Here is a 19,178-nt window from a genome sequence, read left to right on the forward strand (position 1 = left end):
GATACCTTCTGGCCTTCAAATCAATGGGATCTGTTTATTGCCCTATGATTCACGCTTAACTTCTGAGGCAGTCTGTAATGTCTTGTAGATGATTTTGTATGCAGAGCACCCCGTGCCATGCTTATGAGTGTATGTCTTGGATAAATGGGAAAGCTCCTAGTGAGGCTTTCGCACAGAGGCGCGAAGAGATGTTGTTGGGACACTGCAGTATTGCCAAGTTGTTCTAGTTTATACCATTCCCACAGGAGTTGACATTTTCTTTGAAGTTTCATGGTGTTTTAAGAAAAATTCACATGTATTATTTTGAAAAAAGAAAGAGGAAATCCGTAGTCCTCCTCATTGCAGAATAATGCTTGAAAAAGTGACTGCCGTTGTTAAACCACCCCCCCATATCACCCAGCAACCCAGAAAACAAAGAGAAAAAAAACATTAGGTTTAAAACCTTAAGTTGTTTAAGGATTTTTATAGGGTCTGATTAAGATTCTGTATGCTCAGGGTAAGAAACCGCGTAAGTCGCAAATCTTATGGTTTCTCAGTCCGGGCGCACACACAGCCGTGACCTGACTCCATCCATGCCGGGGCGAGCCGTGGTTGTGCTCCAGCCCTCCCTGTGCCCGGCCTTCCAGGGGAAGGGAATCTCCTCGTGTGCCGGCCGGCGGGGAGGCAGCGAGTACTTCCCTGGCAAGCAGGGCACCAGGGCTTAGAGGTGTGCTGTAGTTCAGGCACAGCCTCTAGATAGCCTAAAAAAAACAAAAACAAAAAAAATTAAAATCCTCAGAATTCACGGCTGACATATTGATTAATTAAACAAACACAAAACGAGAGATTCTCAACAACAAATAGCGCTCTGAAGTGCCTGTAGGCCGGGCGATGTGCTGGGCCGGAGCCTGAAAGCGACCCAGTCCTGCTGTCTGTTGGACGGCGAGGCAGCCCCGCTGTCTATTTCGGATGACCTGATTTAATTGCACCGGTTGAGAGACATGCAGAAAAGGAAGCGTGCCTCCGAAGGAGTGACAGACCCATTCAGCTCTTACAATGCCCTCTCTCCCGATAATCACGGCTGCTATTAATTGTAGAGATAAGAACACATTTTCCCCGTAACCTTAGGTTGTCGTTCGGCTAAATTTGCTGCCTCGAGGGAAGCGCGTTTCTGTACAGGACTCGGTAAACAACACAGGGAGGCTTCAGGGTCTCAAGAAGACGATGGAGCTCTCTGCCGGGGCGACTACAAGGCGGTGCTGCCCAGGAAAGGAGGGAAAGCAACCGGACGCTGCTCCCTCCCGCGCAAGCACTGCTCCGGCGCCGAGGCGAGAGGTGGCAGCCGCCAAGAAAACTTTATTCCCTCCCCAAGGTCCGTCCTCCGGGTGGGCGCAGGGCGGGCAGCACCCCGGTACGTGGAAGGGGGCCGGCACGAGGAGAGGAAAAAAGCTGGAGTTTTTCAGGGAAGAAGCAAGAGGAAATCGTGACTTTTGGAGTGGGAGTCCTTTCTCGGCGTGGGCCGTGAGCTGCCCGGTTTGGCACCGCTCTTCTCAAAGGGCCGACCGCTCCACCGGTGTCTAAGTAGGCTGTGTGTATGGTAATAGAAAATGTAGGTTTATGTGGCCTGCCATGCGGGACGAGCAATTCAGATACTAGTACGTCACCACTTCTCTTACCAGAGTTTCGCAGCCAATTTCCATTACTATTTTTATCCTTTATTGTGTGCAAATACACAAGGATTTTAGTTACAGCAGTGTCACTTTGAATGCCACTTGGAAGGCCAGAGAGCGTGGTGTCTTATTTTCACTAGTCCATCTAACGCTATTTTTACAACTGAACCATATTGCTAATACAGAATCAGAGCAAGTTTTTTAAAAAGGCATTTTTTTAAAAGGATTGAGTAGTTGCAATTGTTGGAGAAAGGTGCTTAGATGCTGGATTAGGAATTTGCAGGATCAAAGTAGCAGTTAAGATGCCAGGGAACTCATCCAAAGCACAACATAGCTGATATTCTTGAGGGAATACTGGGCTGTTTTGTATACAGCACTCTTGGCTCCAAGTAACTTAAAACCTGAAGAACTGAAATGATTACAAATATCGGGCTAAATCTTTCAAGGTGTTGAGTGCCCACAACTCACATTGGGCTGAGTACTCTTCTACACTGTGGCCCTTTTATGCTGTGATGGCCGTGCCAAAGGCATTCACCGGCAGTAAATGCCACTGGAGGCCCCGTTATGGTATCGGACCGTAGCAAAGTCGCTTGGGTGCAGTTGGGCATTCGGCCCATTTTCCTGGCAATATCCAGCACCTTTCAGGAGCAGGCTGACAGAGGAGCGGCTCTGGCTGGAACGCTAAGTTATTTGTGGTCTCAATTACACAGAAAATGTAGGGGAAGGATTTGTTTGGGTTTTTTTAACCTGTGAGAAGCCACGGGGATTTCTGCTGGGCTGGTCTCCTTGAGATCTAGACTGCAAATACAGGGCATGAAATTCTCTCTTTTCTCATTTCCATGCTCAGACGGAGTTCAACGAGGCGAGGAACTCGCCTACATGTTTGCTGCACTGGAAGGTGCATCTAGCTGTCTCCTGTCTTCCCTTGGCTCTAGAAGAGGAACAGCAAAGACAGTAGTGAAGCAGGCTTCTCCTTTCTCCAGACTTAGTAACTAATAGGGGAGCTGAGTTTTCCTATCCAGTTGCACAACTGGAGCTGGAAAAGATGCCAGAGGACTGAAGTACTTTATTTTCATATCGTTTACTTGGAATACTTAAATTTCCATTTTAAAACCTTTTTTAAAAATTGCTCGTCTTTGGTGAAAGGCTTAAAAAGGGCAAAAAGTGTGAAAATCAAATGGCATGAGCAAACTCTTGTTCAATATTTTCTTCAAGAAAACTAATTTTTGTTTAACGATACAAAAAATTGTCATTCTAGTTCTGATTCAGCCACCAAAGCAAGAAAATATGCGGGTTTTTTTTCCCTTCATTATAGTTACCAGTAATAATGTTGCTGTTACCACAACTGGGTAAGGAAGGCTTCTGAGGAGAAGATACTAGCTTTTGTCTTTATTTAGATCAATTACATGTTTGGAAAAGAGGCAAAGATAGGAAAATTATAATTTTGGAAATTAAAAAGATACATATGTAACCATGGTCTCAGTTTTAAAACTTCTACAAATCTTTTCTCAAATAAATCAGTGGAAGCTCTTGGTGCTTTCTCATTACTTAATATGTTTGGTTTGGAGAATTCTGTTTGGATTTTTTGACCTGAATGTGGATGAACCTGGTGTTCTAGCAATTGGGAATTGATTTTAGAGAGAATTATACAGGATTTAATGCATGTATAAGAATAAGGAAACTATTCAAATACAGTTATTGTATGCACATTAATGAAAAATTTGGCTAATAGTGGAAGAATTAGAAAACCAATTTGCTTTGATTGTAGTATATTGGGTTGTCGTAAAACTCATGGGGAAAAAAGTGGTTTGGAGTCTAATTTCCATGTGTTTATGGATGAGGTATGAGGAAGGATTTTGCTTCATTGTAGATCAGTATTTTGTATCCTTTATCTCTCCTGACCCTCATGCCTCTTCTTCCCCTTCACCCACAAACATTTTCTGCTTAAAGATAGATTTTAATCAAGTGTGGTAGAAGTATCAAAGCCTCATAATGATATGTGAGGAAAGTCTTTGAATTAAATTACCCATAACAGTTTCCCATCACAATGGCTAATTTGTAATGGTCAAAGGTAGCAGCCTGCATGTTTCCATTAAGTATTCTGCAGAACAGAGAGAAGGGCAGTAGGAGGTTAAAATTTATAAGTATTTGTGGTGATAACAGAAATCTTGGCTAAAGAGGCAATACGTGATGAAATACAAACCAGAAAAACAGCTGTCATTAGCTCTGCTACTCATGGACTTATTAGAAGATGCAAAAGGATGGTGCAGGTGGACAGCTGCATACAGATCCTACCTCTCCCTCTCCTGCTAAAACCAACAAACTCTATGGTTACGCTCTGAGCAACCTGATGTAGTTGAAGGTGTCCCTGCTTATTGCTGGGAAGTTGGACTAGATGACCTTTAAAGGTCCCTTCCAACCCAAACTCTTCTATGATTCTGTGAAATACAAAATTCTGTGTGTCTTACTTCTGGGTTTCTGTCAAGCACCTACAGTGTCCAGCACTGATGGACCACCTTTCCTTGGTTATCCTAGCATCTGATTCAGTGATACAGAAAGAATCACAGATTTTATTATCATTCATGTGAAACACAACTGCCTAGGAGCCCAGGAGTGCAAAGCATCAGTTTAAGCTGAGGTGTAAGGAATATCTTAACCAGCTGGAACGTGAGACTCTAGCCCACAAAACCAAGTCATAGCCCTTCTGACTTCTGCAAACACACCATGCGATTGTTCGTGACCACGACTGGCAAGGGCCTGAGCCCTTTTATTGTATGTGAAATGACATCTCCGACACAGTGCCGCTGCTGGAGTGCTGGTAGGGCTCTGACTCACTGCCACGCGACCTCTTGTTTTCCAGACCTGAGCGTTACTAGCATGTAAAGGTTGACCCATTCACAGAACCATGTGGTGTGGCAGCGGGCCATACGCATAACCTTGACTACAATGCCCTTTCCAGAGACTGATTGTGGTTTTCTTATTATCTAACGAGCTTGTCATTTCCTGTACTAGTTGTAACAGAGCTGAATATTTTCTAGGTTACCTAACCAAACTTCTGCAAAATCATACTGCCTACGCCTGCGATGGGGAACATTTGAGTCTTCACTGTCCTCGGCATTCAACAATAAGTGTTCAGTCAGCATTTTACGGGCAAGACTACCACATGTGTAGTACTCGGGAGCCTGAAACCAGGATGGCAGAACCCATAAACTGTGTGGCACCCACCTCTTTGCAGGTATCGCATGTTGGAAAGGTTCTTAATGCACACAATGTTTTTGAAGGTTTCCATGCGGTGAGCTATGCTGTGTGAAAATGGCAAGTGTTCACAACGTTGAATGAAATGACATGGTGACTATGTCAGTTTGCCATGGAAAGTATTACAACTGAAAGAATTTGTCTGTCCAGAAGGATGTTACCATAGGTTTGTAAAAACTTTGTGGATTGCCTTCTGCATTGATAAGCCTTGCTTTGGAAACTCCATTCTCAAAGTTGCCTAAAATAATCAATTCCCTTCTAGTCAAGGGCTGGTCATGACTGAGCAGACCAGTCTTAATCCATTGCACAGGCCCTCCTTTTCCCCAGGAGAGGTTACAAACATTTGACAGTTACAAACCCATTGAATAAGATGGCACTCTGGTTGGCGTTTGGCTTGTTCCATAGCTATCTTCACTCACGCAGAAGGCACCATGACAGCTAAACAGCAGATCCTAAGCACTTCTGCAGACACCAGCATTTTCATTAATACGTGATTTGTATCCATCATATTGTATGGTTTGTGTGCTGGGCCTACTTCAGTATAGTTTAAAATGATTTATACTTCATAAATTTTTACTTTCTGCTATGGAGACTTTTGTAACAAGGCTTAGAAGGTTAAGCAGACTTACACTGCTGTCAAAGGCTTGTGTCATCGTAGTGAAAATGCCCAGTGTTAGGCCAAATTCAGTAAATCATTGCAAAAATGAGTAGTCAGTGGAACCTGAACACATTCTGTTGGTGAAGCTGTTGTAAATGCTCTACAGAAGCTTTGATGAAGCTTGCAACTTTTGTGCTTGCAGCTGACACGTTGCTTCTTGGCAACAGGGAGCATCATTTCCCACCACCAGTGAGTTTAGGAGTTGTACCAAATGGTTTGGCAGTAATATCCTCTCTCCAGAAACAATATTAGGGCATTTTTTAAGTGTGGCTTGCCCATGTTGTACTGCAACTTTCTAAAGACATTCCAGACGTGACCTATGGGCCATGTGAAAGTACAGCTCTCCACCGAAAACAGTAGGCCAGATGCATCCTTGATGTCATTTTACTGACTACAGCGAAGTGACACCAATGATTATTTTGGGCTTGTGAGTGCCTTTGTGAGATCTCCATGGACAGTTTTTTCCCTTGAATATAGTAAACACAGCATGGGATAACTGTTGTATAAACTATCATCATCGTTCAGGCACTGTCACTGATCAAAGGCAGGAAAGCATTTTGATGAGGCCACGAACGTGAGAGATACGAGTGCTGTGCATCTCAGGGAGTTACGGTTCTGTCAAGGAGAAGAGACACATCCTGTAAACTGATTTCTTAGAAAAGAGCACCAGTGATCTCATCCCTCCTCCCTTTCCCTTTGGTACTGCATCTGCAGTCTGCATAATTGGGCATGATGCAGCCGGCAGGAAGCATAACAGGCGTTTTTTACGGTGACCTCCTACTAAAAGGATCACTGCAAAGTTAGATCTGTCTTGAGATATTAACAGCCCAGTGCTATCTCATTGTGAGTATCATTGTTTGCTTTTGTGGTTGCGTGTTTTTGCACAGCAACATGATAGAAAATGCGACTGCTGTTTGCATTAAATAGGAGAACGTACAAACAGATGCACAGGAGGTGATTCAGCTCAGGTGCAAACAGAAGGTGACTCAGTAGGGGACAGCTATCTCCACTTACCAAAGACATAACTCAATTTCACTGGCCTGTTCCAGAACCGTCACGATTAAGGAGGAGTTACTTGTTTGACTTGCAACTCTGTGGAAGAAGAATTGTCTGATAAAATTAAGTCTGCTGTGCTTTTCCTTGCCTTTTAAACTCTTTAGAGTGCACTTAATGCTCAAAAACTGTTGGATGCAAGTCCTCTCCTTCTACCAACGGGAACAAAAAGGCAGGAGTGTTACAGGATTGCTGCAAAGTGCTGCCAACGTGTATCATTTCTGCTTGGGAGGGATGGCTTCCAGGGATGACAGGAGAGATTCAGCCACTGCCAGCGCTCTCAGCCTGGAAACAAGAGTGCAGCTTATGCTATCACAGTGGTAAATTTGTGATTTGGCCTCTTGGTATGACTGAGAGCCCTTCTGATGAGAAACAAGGCAAAAATTCCCACCGATTTTACAGGAGTACCTAAATCTATCAGAGAATGGTATCTTACAGTTACTCCTGTCAAGAGTGGGGTGACCTGGAGACACTGCCCTCCTTACCGCAGCCTGCTGTGATTTTAAACATCAAGAATCCTGGGCACAACACCGCAGACTGTCCAAAAATAGTGTATAGAAAGCCCACTCTAAACCAAGCTTTGAAGGCGAGTAAGAATTTCCTAAGTACACTGCTGTATTTAAACTGGGGGTTTTAGGTGCTTTGGCTTGTGACTGTGTTAAAAACTGGGCTCGGACTCATGTTGGGCAGTGTCTTCATATTTTCTGTAGCTACAGCTCCGAAACCACTGATGAAGTGGGAAGACCAATGTGAGCTTTAGGAGTACTCGGTCCTTTTGCTGAACTTGGAGAGGGTCCACGTGACCCTCTGCATATAATGCTTCTGACTTTTTTATTGTCCTCCTTTTGTTGCCGCTCCCAGTGAAGCAGCACAGTAAGAACCACGATATATTACTGAGCCAAAAAATCTGGGGTAGAGATGGCCTTAGAAAGAGCATTTAAACAAAAACAAAAAAAAAAAAAAAAAAGACAAGCAGGCTTAGGATAGACAGCCACAGCTGTGCTATCTGATCAAACCAATTCTGGAATTGGTTGAAGTGGCAAGTGAAGTAAATATCTGATGATGTGTGTAACTGCAAGCAAGCAGCAAGTGCCCCTTAAGCAGGAGGTCCTACACATGGCTTAAAGCTACGGTTGTGCTTAAGTGTCACTAAGGCACACCAAGTCATTAGCTAGAACTCTTTCAAGTGAAGATATTACGGAGCGTGCTCAGGTAAACTGAAGTAGATTGAGATGAAATGAATGTTAGAAAGACACCTTTTTGAGTCACCCTGCTTCACCTGGGCATTGCACTCCCATCAATGCCATCAGCCAGGAGCGAGTGAGTGCCACAGGCACATCAGTGAAGAGGCTGGGGGCTGAGCGTCTTCCCAGTTGCTCTGGGCTCTGCACGGAGTCCCAAGCACCTCCGAGGCTGCGGTGGCACACAGCGGGACCTGGCCGACCGGCTGGGGGGAGAGAAAGAAGTGAAAAACAGCAGATGGGTAACATCCTAAGTTGCCATGAGCATCCCTGGGATGAATGTGTTGCCATAAACTTGGGCACGCCTCGAAGTCCGGTAGAGGTGTGGCTTAAATCTGGTGATGCAGATGTTTCTTACGTGTTTACAGCCAAAAGGTTGTGAAGGAATGATTTCTGTCCTTTATAGAACAAAGTACAACTAAGTGTTCTCATTGCTATATAGCTTCATACCTTGTTTTCAAGCCTATCCTTTTTGCCCGTTGTTCTAGAAAGTACTGGATGAATGCCAAAACCTGAGATCCTGCCAACTCCTTGTCAATAGTCGGGTTTTTGGACCTGATCTGTGTCCAGGGACCACTAAATTCCTCCTTGTCTCCTTTAAATGCAAACCTAGTAAGTAATCCACATCAGGCAAATGTGTATTTGTGTGTGTTTTGTTGTTTGTTTTGGTTAAAATGCCACTGTACAAGGCTTTGCATAAATCCATGTGAAGTTTTGAGACTCTTAGATTAATAACAAATTGTTTTTTTCTGCTTTACCTTAGCTCTCCATTGTGTTTACAGCTTCAGTGTGCTTGCTGCCAAGTTAACGACCAGCATAGTTCGGCAGAGTCAGACATCAAACTAGGAAGGAAAAATGTTTTGGAAATTATTTTTAAGGAGATGGTAATGATAGCGTCATATTAGAAAGATAGAGCTGAACAGCAAAATCAGACGCTTGGGTGAAGGATCCAAATGATGAAGAAGATATCATAATAAGGAATATACAAAAATGCTTAAGGAGGACCAAAGCTTTCAATGACCCTCTGTTCCTACCTCCCATTTATAGAATAATGTCTGGAGGATACATACGTGTGGCTAGCTTTATTACAGAATTTCATTGTAGAATCACGTGTATTCTATGCAGGTAATTAACATTGATACGTAAAGGGGCAAATCCTGCCTCAAAGAGAATGCACTTGGTAAACATAAGAAAAGTGTAAGAAAGATTAAGACAATCATCATGAGGTTTCATTTATTGGTGTTTTTTAATTGTTTTTCTTGTTGCTATTGTATATGAGAACAAGCCCCAGTAGCCTGGAGGCTCAGCTTTTTTTGGCAGCTATCCCCAGTGTGGATGAAATGGGTCCCAAAGAAAATAGTTGAATGATGATTTATGGGTAGGTTCACCAGCCAACTCAGAAATACCATCCCACAACTAAAGGAGAAAGCACAAAAGAGATTTTCTTTAATCAGAGCATTAAGATAGACATCATTGGTGGAATAGGAACAGGGGCGGCAAGCAAACTGAAGCACCAATTTATGCGGAGTATTGAAGTCAGAGCAGAGATACGGGAATGGAGTAGGTAGGTGTTACCTTTGGCAAAGCACTGACACAAGAACTCCCAGGGAGACTTACTGAGCCAATCATCAGGGGGAAAAAAACTCTGAAATTTAACATTTCGAAGATCTGTTTTATTATCTTATAGTTTAAAGATTCTTTTTCACGTATTAAAATTACTGCATTATTAATAGTAGATGGATTTGAATATCATAGCTGTGTCTGTGTCATTTGAAACCTCTTTTTACTAAGCAAAAGTGGATTGAGATCCTGTTTGTTACTTTTATAAGCTGCTTAATATTTTTCCCACTGGAAATGCACTACTTTGAATATATAATATTCTCTGTAATCTGGATTTTACAAAAGCTGGTTAAAATGCATTTAACAGCAAGTGCTGCCTTCAGAACTGAGGAATAGTCCAGTTCCAGTGCAAATTACATGACTTCATGTGACAGGAAATTTATATTTGTAGGTAAGATACCAGTATTGTTAGGGTTGGCTGTGGAAAACATCCCTACTCGGGAAATCACTTGGGTATAACTTTAAGTGTATTTTACAATCTCCTTGCCTTCAAGTGGGCACTTAAGCAATTGCCTGAATCCCTTAGTTTTTCATCTGTTTAGAAATGCTGTGTTTTCCTCTGTTGCTCTCTCTCTGCAGAGGTCTCTGTTGTATTCTTACCTTTGTCTTATACCATTTGTGGGTTTTTTTCTGTTGTCTGTACTTCCCTAGCCTCTCCAGCAACCACGGAGCGCAGCTGTACAGACACAGAACATCACTTTAGGCTGTTAGCCCTTGGGTCAGAGCCTCTGTTTTCTTGGCATGATCCTCATGGGTGTACGGTATGTCAGGTGCTTCTGCAGAAGTAACAATCTGCAGCAGGTCAAGTATTTTTTAAAACCACTTTTTTTAGACTTAAACATGTGACTGCTGATGAGCTCGAATAGAAGAAACCGGACTATTACCAAGGACATTAACCCCTTTTCTTTTTTTTAATCTCTTCTAAATGAAACAATAATGTTTCCTTTATTGAATAGATAGGAGGTTTTTCTCTCTCCAGTTCCCCTAGCACCACCACCCACGCTCCGCTCACAGGGATACAACTCAGTAACAATAAGGTTTCCCTTTTCTCCTGCTCAGCTCAGGAACCTCCTTTTCCTATTTTCACATTTTTGAAAAAGAAAAGAAAAAAAAAAAAAAAGGAGCAGAATAAACTCATCTCCCCGGCTTTATCTGCACTGAAAAGGTTTGCCACCATACCTAGACTAGGAAGGCTTGAGCCGTAAAATGCTGCAAGCAGAGTGGCTGCTTAGGCCAGCCAGAGACCTCCTTGGCCAGATGGCAGATTTTAACCCGTTCCCTAGGAGGAATAAACCATGCTGTCTGGAGACCATCTCACTGGCTTCCCCACCTCTGAGCTGCGAGCACAGCCAGTGTGCCGCTGCCAGCTGAGAAAGGGTGGCGGGGAGGTATTTTTCTCAGCCTCCTGATTCGAATTGCTTTGTCAGCAAAACTTTCAAATGAGCCCTTGCTGCATAGTCATGCCCGGGAAACCCACTGACCTCGGTGGAGCCATGGAGATACAGCTGAAAGCGCTGTCTGGCTCAGGGTATGTCGCCCATCCCCATGCCTTTGTGCCTCCCATTCTTCGGTGCTCGCTCAGGGGCGTGTGCGGTGGCACCGGGTGATGCCAGCCATCCCTGTGATTGATGGGCGGTCGGAGGCTCTCAGCACTCAGGCGGGCATCTGAAGTAGGCGTAGAATGGAGCACTGTCCCGGGGAGAGGCTTCTCCTGCTGAGCAGCAGTGGAAAGCAAGCCAGGAAATAAGGTGGGAAGGGGGGAGGCTGTTCCACTGGGAGAGGAGATGATTGGCAAAAGTTAACTTTTTTGTTCCTTTCAAAATGGAGCCGGAGGCTTTAGGTAGTCATATGGGAGCAGTTCAGTTGGAGGAAGCACTCTGCTTTGCTGTTGGCTCTGTCTCTGGTTGTAATAGTGCCGCATATCACTTGCAACAGAACTTGCAGAAAAGCTGTTTTCTGTCATGCTGCCATTTGCTATTAACAGTCCAGCTGAGTAAATTGCCTCATGCTACCATATTGTTATTTTCTTCTATTTTAGCTGAATACAAAACCAAATCAGCATGTGAAAACCAGGAACTGAAACTCCACTGTCAGGAGTCCAAGTTCCTTATCATCTACTCTGCCACCTATGGCAGACGGGCACATGAGGAGAACGTCTGCTCGACAGAAGTGGAGCGCGTCCCCCCCTTTGGTATGTTTCTATGCTGTTGATAGACCTTCTCCAAGCAGGTGCACAGAGAAGAGGGGAAACAGATGGGGAGAAAACTTCAGGTGCAAGAGCAATGGCATTTTGAAGGCGGCAGTGATTGAAATATGAGAGATTATTTCTGAAACTCAAACGAATTGCCCAGTATGAGGAAGAAACATAAACTAAGAAATGCAGCAAAGTAATAAACTTGCATATAGTTAATCAGTCCTTAGTATAATTAACATCAAAACCCCTACTTCTGTTGGCTGTCTTGAACTTAGGTGATGTATACTAATTATCAGTTGTTTGCCTCTTCTTCCTCCAACTTCTGACAATGATGAGGCAACCTGAGTGTCACAGAATCAATGGCAGGGGTTGGAAGGGACCTCTGAAGATCATCTGGTCCAACCCCCCTGCCAAGGCAGGATCACCTAGGGCACGACACCTTGTCTTACTGTTACCTCCTTCTGTGAGCTCTGTTTCTGCCAGCTCTTCCTTGCCTTAAACGCAGACTGTAAGGATAGGTTCCATAGGTCACAGTCCATTGCTTTAGATGCTGTTGTATGACCAGACTCGAAGACCGTGGTAGTACACTAGAAAATCAAATGTGCCTGGGACTTCTCTCTGGCACCAAGTCCAGCAGGCAGGAATGTCCTACGTATGTAGTTCTGCACTCTTGCCCCCCAACATGGGATGACTGCATGCCGACTGCTCCTTGGGGCTGCTCCCTGGCCTGTGCTAGCTCCTCAGCTGTGATTGATAGGGAGCTGTTGAGAGGATGCTGTTGGCCCTGGGCCAGATGGGGGCAAGGACCATACTTACCAGAGTGGAGCACTGCCTTGGAGTGCCAGAAACATACCCTCCCACCGCTGATTTACTAGTACAGGTGCATCCCAATATATAGCTATTAATATATGATATTAATATGACTACATTAGTAACTGATATATAAACAATATACTAGTGTTGCTATAATTTTAATATTACTTTGGTCAGACGGTGAACGCTTTCAGGCACAGACCGTTCCCTTTGGAATAGGTAAAAGAACCCAAAACATCATAAGTAGTTGTATGGTCTACGTCGATAACCATATTGGTCATCGACGTAGACCAAAAATCATCGACTTCACTGCATAGTCTCAGCTGCTGTATGATTAATGACTTATGACTCACTTTTTGTCACTAAATATCTGAATTTATAGTAGCATGTGGTTGTGAGGATGCTTGATGCTTGTATGGATAATATGTTCAGTGGTTGACACCAAAGGTATGAAGGTGAGTTTTCATGCCATGGAGATCGCCAGCAAAAGATACGTGTGCTGTTCAAATCCCTTAATACCACACAGGGAGAGACTTATATGACTGATGCCAGCCCTGTGCAAAGGCTGAACTTTACTCCTAAGAAACGTGCTATAGGTGAAATCTATAAGAAGCATCTCTGAACATCAAAAGAGGTCAATAATTAGCCTTAAAAGCCATTTGTCTGCAAGCCAGTGTTTCTATTTTGTTATATAGATATTATTAAAATGTATTGGCTGAAAACTGTAATCTATTCTTAGGCAACAGTCTATTTTAAATCGCCAGGTCTACATTTCACACTGGCTGTCCTGTGTGGTCCTTCACACAGACTTCAGCTCCGCTTATCTGTTCTGTGGAGGAAACATTCTAGCAGGTTTCTGACAGACCCGTATATCCTTCATGATGGAGGCATTAGTGTATGAGGCGAGGCAGAGCAGAGATAGCTCAGTCGCTCAAGAAAGGCTGCCATCATACTTATTTCTTGCACTTCATTCACCTCTGGAAATCACTCGCCTCTGATGTCAACACTTAAGAGTTCACAGATCAGAATACTGCAAACCCTTCTTATTGGATAAAGTTTCACAGTATAAATAGAGAAAGAATTTGCAACAGCAACAAACTCTCTGCGTGGCCCCTGTATACGATCACCTCTTGAGTTGGTGAGCACCTCTGGCTGTTGCTGGTTTTGTGTTCTATAAAGCAACCTAAAACTGTGGTAATAGGGGAGAGCACAAAACCTGAGACAAACACAAGGTAGATCTATAGAAGGTAGATCCTTGTATAGATTTCCCAATACTTAATGAAAGTGCTTGGCCTCTTCCTGCATGGTACCAGTAACCCTCTGCAGTGAGTATAATTTTCAGAAGCACCTATGTGGCTTGGGAGTACACATTTAGTTATGACAAAAAGATTTAGTGCTTAGGACCCAAATCCAGTTGACTCCAGATCTATCCATCTCAAGCTTAAATTGTATTTATGTGGTTATTTAAGCACATACAGATGTGAGTGGGTGCATGATTAGACTTTTGAAATGTCTGTGTACCTTTATCTCAGGGAAAGCAACGGTAATTTGAATGTCAATGTGATTTTAAAGATTTGAGACAGTTTAGAAACTTACCGCAGCTGCTCTTCGTTGCTGAATCAAAGCCCACGTACTTGTATATGTTTGTTCCAGCACACATCTGTTGTTGTTTCTACTCACGTTTGTGCACCTCAGCCTAAAGGCAGTGCTTGAGCCTTTCCATTTCTTTCACTGCATCGCAGGGAAACTGAGGTGTGTTTTCAGTACTATGCAGAAGAGAAGTCATCTGTAGGTCCTAATGACAAGTATAGGAAGTCTCTGTTGAGCTCAAGAGTTTTGCATCTCTCCGTACTTGATATAGTCCTGCTAGGACTACTGGGTATTGAATTAATTAGATACTTCTCAAGATTTTGGTGACCTCATGTCACATGTAATATAGCTGATAGGCAATTAATGACAAAGAGCAGGTTAGGACTGAGACAGATGCATTCTGATCTATTGCTTTTCTGTGAACAGTCTATCAAATCAGCTAACAGATTTTTGGAGCTCTGTTTCAAAGGGAACACAGAAAAATGTAAAATTTCTATAGCATGAAGGCTCTCCTCCATATCAGAAATAGAGTATAAAAATCCATCTCTGGTGTTGGTGGTATCTCTGTGGCCTCAGCTCACCTGTAGGATCCTGAGCCTCAGCTCAACATTTAGCATGACTGCCTCCTCTTGGAAACTAGATTTCTGAGCCAGTTTAATAATGTAAATTAGGTGCCATTTTCAAGACAGAGGAGGAAGAAGAGCAATGGCATCATGGTGTCATCCCTGCTAGACAAAGCCTTTACAGTAGAGTTGTCTCTGGTCTGGTTAAGTCTTGCTTACCCTAGGCAATGGAACAGCTTTAGCATGAGACAAAGCCAGCTGAAAAGCCCTCACAGGGTGGGTTAAGGGAAACATACATCCAAGTCCGTCCCTGTTCTGATTCAGATAAAGAGAAGATTTGAATCTGAGTAAAGATTTGAACTGCTGACTACAAGAAACTCCCTAGTGAGTACCGTTGCTGATAAGGCAGCAACTACTTTCAGTCCCCAAACTGATACCTAATTATATGTGTAACTTGCACCTTTCATTCCAAAGTGTCCCTTGCTTTTGTTAAAAATTACCAGAAACAAAAAGCTGCGCTTAGAACAACTCATCTTGCTCGACGCAGTTTGGGGGAGATGCATGATTTGTCAAAGAATGGGAAATTTCCGTATAAGTTCACTATAAAATATTTTTCCTGTTTTTTATCACTTTCACCATCAAACTGAAATACGGTATTTTTACATGCCTCTGGTCTTGCTCTTGTCAAGAGGGCATTGTCATCAGGGCCGTTCATTCCTGTGAGCGGTCACCATTGCCCACTTCAAAGAACAGTGCATAAAATCTTGTCTCCAGGCATTTTAGGATCTTTTGCCTTTAGGAAAAGTTTCTGCTGCAAAGCTCGCTCCTACCGTAAGTAACAGAGTTCATTAAAGCACAGGGAATTATTTCCATTATAAAATCTCTGGATCGTTGCAGGAAAATAAAAAACTCCAAGCTTCTGCAGCTCTTCAAATGACTGTCACTGTTCAGACTGTACAGAATTTACAGAAAGTAACTTCCCCGTTTTACTAAGACTATCAAACACTTCACAAGAAAATGAAAACTTTTTTGGGTGCAGTTTTGTAGCAGATGGTTCTGCTTAAAGGAATCTGTTGTGCCAGGCACCAAAGCAGGAAACTGTAGCAGTTTGTTCCTGCGTGACTTGTTGCCCTTTCTGACATACTATCTCTTTTACATTTGTACTAACATGTGCATGAGGAAAGGGAAAATTTATTGGCCAAAAGAAGTTAGAGAGTTGTGCCAGAACAGGTTACCACAGAGAGTACAAGGAAGATTCAGGCCAACAAACACTTCTCAAGTCATAAATTACTCTTGTTAGTACATGAAAGTACTTGAAGGAAGGCTTGGTAGTGGGTTGCCTCTAGCTGCAACTTGCAAGCTAGAACACTAGAATGTCCTTCCCAGAAATTTCACCTGGAACTGCATTGACTAGTCAGATGTGCATTCCCTCGAGCACTAATGACCAGCAGAGCCCTGAGTTACGTATCTTCATTACTGGAAGGTAGGGTCCTTTCCAGCACAGCCCTCTCTTTTACCTGTTCCCACTTTCTGGAGGTTGAGAGGGGAGGGGAAGAGTTCAGGCACTCTCATCACCATGGCACAACATACCCTGAGGCTGGGTTTTGTGCTAATCCCCTCTTTCCAGTGAAATGGCATTCAGCTAAGAAGGAAGGGGTGCTACCAAGGCAAGAAAGAGAGATTTCCAAAGTCCCGTAGGTTCCTTCCAGCCCAACAAGGCGTTATGGTTTTGTTATATAACAGTATTTTGTGATACTGTGATTCCTTTTTTTTTGTTCTTTTTTGTTTGTTGGTTTGTATCAGTATTGTGCATAATTCAGAGGGCCTACATGTCTTATTCACTAACAGTGATTGATTGAAAAGTTTTTGGTTTCTTTCTCTTACTAAGAGTTGTATACTCCTCCTAGTGTGAGCCAGTCCCCTGTATAAGTCTCTTGGGAGCAGATGTAAAGGAAGTAAAGGTACAAACAGCTATGGGCAGATCTGGAAATGCCAACACACTGAAGTTATTAGGTTCATGCTAGCTATAGACTTCTAGGTGCCATAAAACCATGTAAGTTGGCCAAAATTTAGGGAATGCTGGATATTGAAGTCCAGACACTGCAAGGAGCACTTAGTCAATTGACAGAAACACTGAGCCCAGTCCTCTGCTGGGGGAAGGAGCAAGATCTTGTAGCTCAGAGCTTCTACAGAGAAGGTGGCTAAAAGTCCTTTCTAGACTGCAAGTATCACTGGTTCAAGGCCTGGGTATGCCCTTCCATTCCTAAGCACCGTCTGCTTAGCGTATATTTACCAGCGAACTGGGGGGCTGGTTTCAAACACAAGCCCTGTGGGCAGCCATGCAGTGGCAGGCTGCTGAACGGGAGAAGCCCGAGGCTGCAGAGCAGTTATTCTAGTAACTCAGCACAGGACCTCTTGCAGGGGCACTGCGGCAGAGCAAACGTGCGCCAGCTGCGAGGGCAGAGGGGTGGGGTGGGTGCAGAGGCACTGTTCTGTAGCGGGACCGGGGTTCGGGGACGTGGGGTAGGTACACCTCTCCCTTTGCGGCTTCTGCCACTAGTGCCTTGCCGCGTCGGGTGTGGGAGGCAACAGTCAACTGAATTTTATGGGTGCAAACGTAAGGATTAAATTGTTCAATTTTGCTTCCACCACGAAAATCCTTCAGTCAAGTCTCTGTGCAGGCATCAGATATGAAAAGTTCCTTGTTTTCCCTGAGCAAACTGGGAAGCTTAGTGGGTGTTTTGGGCCCCAAAAGGTGCCAGTGGGAGTCATTGCACAACTTGGCCCCAACAAATCTTGTCAAGACAAAGCTCCCCAAAAAGAAAAGGTGTTCAACGCAGTGGCAGGATGAGAAGTGATTTTTTGCAGGGAAGAAGAGAGCAGCCACCATTTTTAGAGCCCAGTTAACTTTCTGCTGAGATGAACAGGGAAGGGCACATTTGGCTGAGCAGCTGTTTGCAGTTGCTTAAAGCGCGCCCAGGCGCACATCACTTCATCCCCACTAGTGTTTTCCCCACTAGCAGTTCGGGGGTTTTCTTGTGTATGGTTTTTCCTACCTTAGATTTTTGAACTGTTTGGAAAAGCAGACTTGGCAGGCGAGCCTGAAGTAAAGCCAGGGAACTCCTGCCCGTGTACGTGCACACCCAAAGGGTGCGACACAAAGCAACGAGCGTCTGAGCAGGGGGGTCTGGTCCTGCTGCCGCCAGCGAGCGCGGAGCTCCGCTCGTCTCCCGCCCTCGGCGTTCGCGCCGGCAGATGGATCCCCCACTCTGTCCCATGCGTGTGTGCAATAAGGAGAGAAAGACCAGGGTGGTTTGTTTTTTGTTTGGTGTTTTTTTTTTCTTTTGTGCAAAATACTTACAGGCTGAATTCTGAGCTCGGAGCCGCTTGTAAAATAAAACCGAGCGATGGGCTAATCGCCTGCGAGCGGGGGAGAGAAGGTGCCGCTTTTCGGAAAGCCCTGGGGCTGTATTCGCTGCTAAGGAACGACCCGTGCTGGCAGTAAGTAGTATCTGTAGCGTATCATACCGCCTTGTTTACTGACAGTACTCAGACCTGGAACACAAAGGTATCAGCAACACTTTTCGTAAGCGCCGCTGATGGTGGTGTGTGTTTTTCCTAGAATCGGCGGTTGGAATGGCCCTTTTCGGATGCGTAGGCAGGACCCTGTGTGCCATGCTCTTGCATAAATTACCATATTGTTATGGAAACTTTCTTTAGGAGCCTGCAGCCTTAGCTTGCTCCGAACTCCACAGTTTCCCCTTGTCAATTCTTATCCCCAGAGCTGATACTCGGGCTCCACAAAGCACAAGCTATCCTGATTTGGTAGTGTGAAATCTTTGCTTTCAGCTGATGTTAAAAGCAAGCCCCTTATTCTTTTGCGGGTAGGCACAGCCCAGAAAGCATAAAGCAGCGTAAGCCGGCAGTTTGGGATGAAAGCAAGAAGCAGCTGGGCTCCAGTATTGGAGTGACAAATTGTGGAGGGGTTTCTTTTTGGGTGCCCTGGTCCTTCACCAGCACATTGCTTTTTATGTCGTGTGGGTTGACATTTGAGACACATTCCCTACCCAGCATGTCTTGAGGTTCACCCTGTGCATAGTGATGTGGGAGAAGACGGCAATTAGTAACGTTTGGAGAGGGTGTGACGGGACGCTGTTGCCAGAGCTTGGCGCAAGATGCTCAGGCCAGCTCTGACTGCTCCATCACCTGCAGGTCTTGTGTGGCAGGGTGGAAAGAAAGGGAGGGAAAGCTGAAAGTTTGCCTGTCTGAAACTGAGAGAAGCTTTAAGAAACCAGAAGACAAATTGCTTCTCATTAAAGCCTGCATGATTTATAGCATGCCGTTTGCATGCCAAAACTTTCCTAAACAAAGCTAATTAGGGAGCTGAAAGAGCCTTTCCTCCAGAAACAAGGCTTTCTACTCTAACTGTTAAATAGCTGCAGTCAGTTCTGATAGTTTATTACTGCGTTAAGAACCTCTTCGTGACACCCGTGTCTCCATGCCATCCATATAAGTGTCTGTTTCAAAAGATCCACCAACAGT

General features: G+C 44.2%; 1 protein-coding gene across 2 annotated transcripts in view; it reads left to right on the top strand.

The window, feature by feature from the left end:
• The window catches only part of EVA1C (eva-1 homolog C), a gene marked incomplete at both ends in the record, with an annotated part of 41,417 nt that overhangs the window by 11,977 nt on the left and 10,262 nt on the right, over positions 1-19,178 (top strand). Inside the window, 3 exons of one of the 2 annotated variants that reach the window (XM_081999621.1) lie at positions 4,688-4,884; positions 8,345-8,468; positions 11,515-11,667. In XM_081999621.1, coding sequence (XP_081855747.1) covers positions 4,688-4,884; positions 8,345-8,468; positions 11,515-11,667 — 474 coding nt within the window. Of the gene's footprint in view, positions 1-4,687; positions 4,903-8,344; positions 8,469-11,514; positions 11,668-19,178 lie in introns of those variants that run through there. The other variant, XM_081999622.1, reaches the window with a different exon arrangement.

The sequence above is a fragment of the Phaethon aethereus genome, assembly GCF_964289735.1.
Source record: "Phaethon aethereus genome assembly, chromosome: 1".
NCBI lineage: Eukaryota > Metazoa > Chordata > Aves > Phaethontiformes > Phaethontidae > Phaethon > Phaethon aethereus.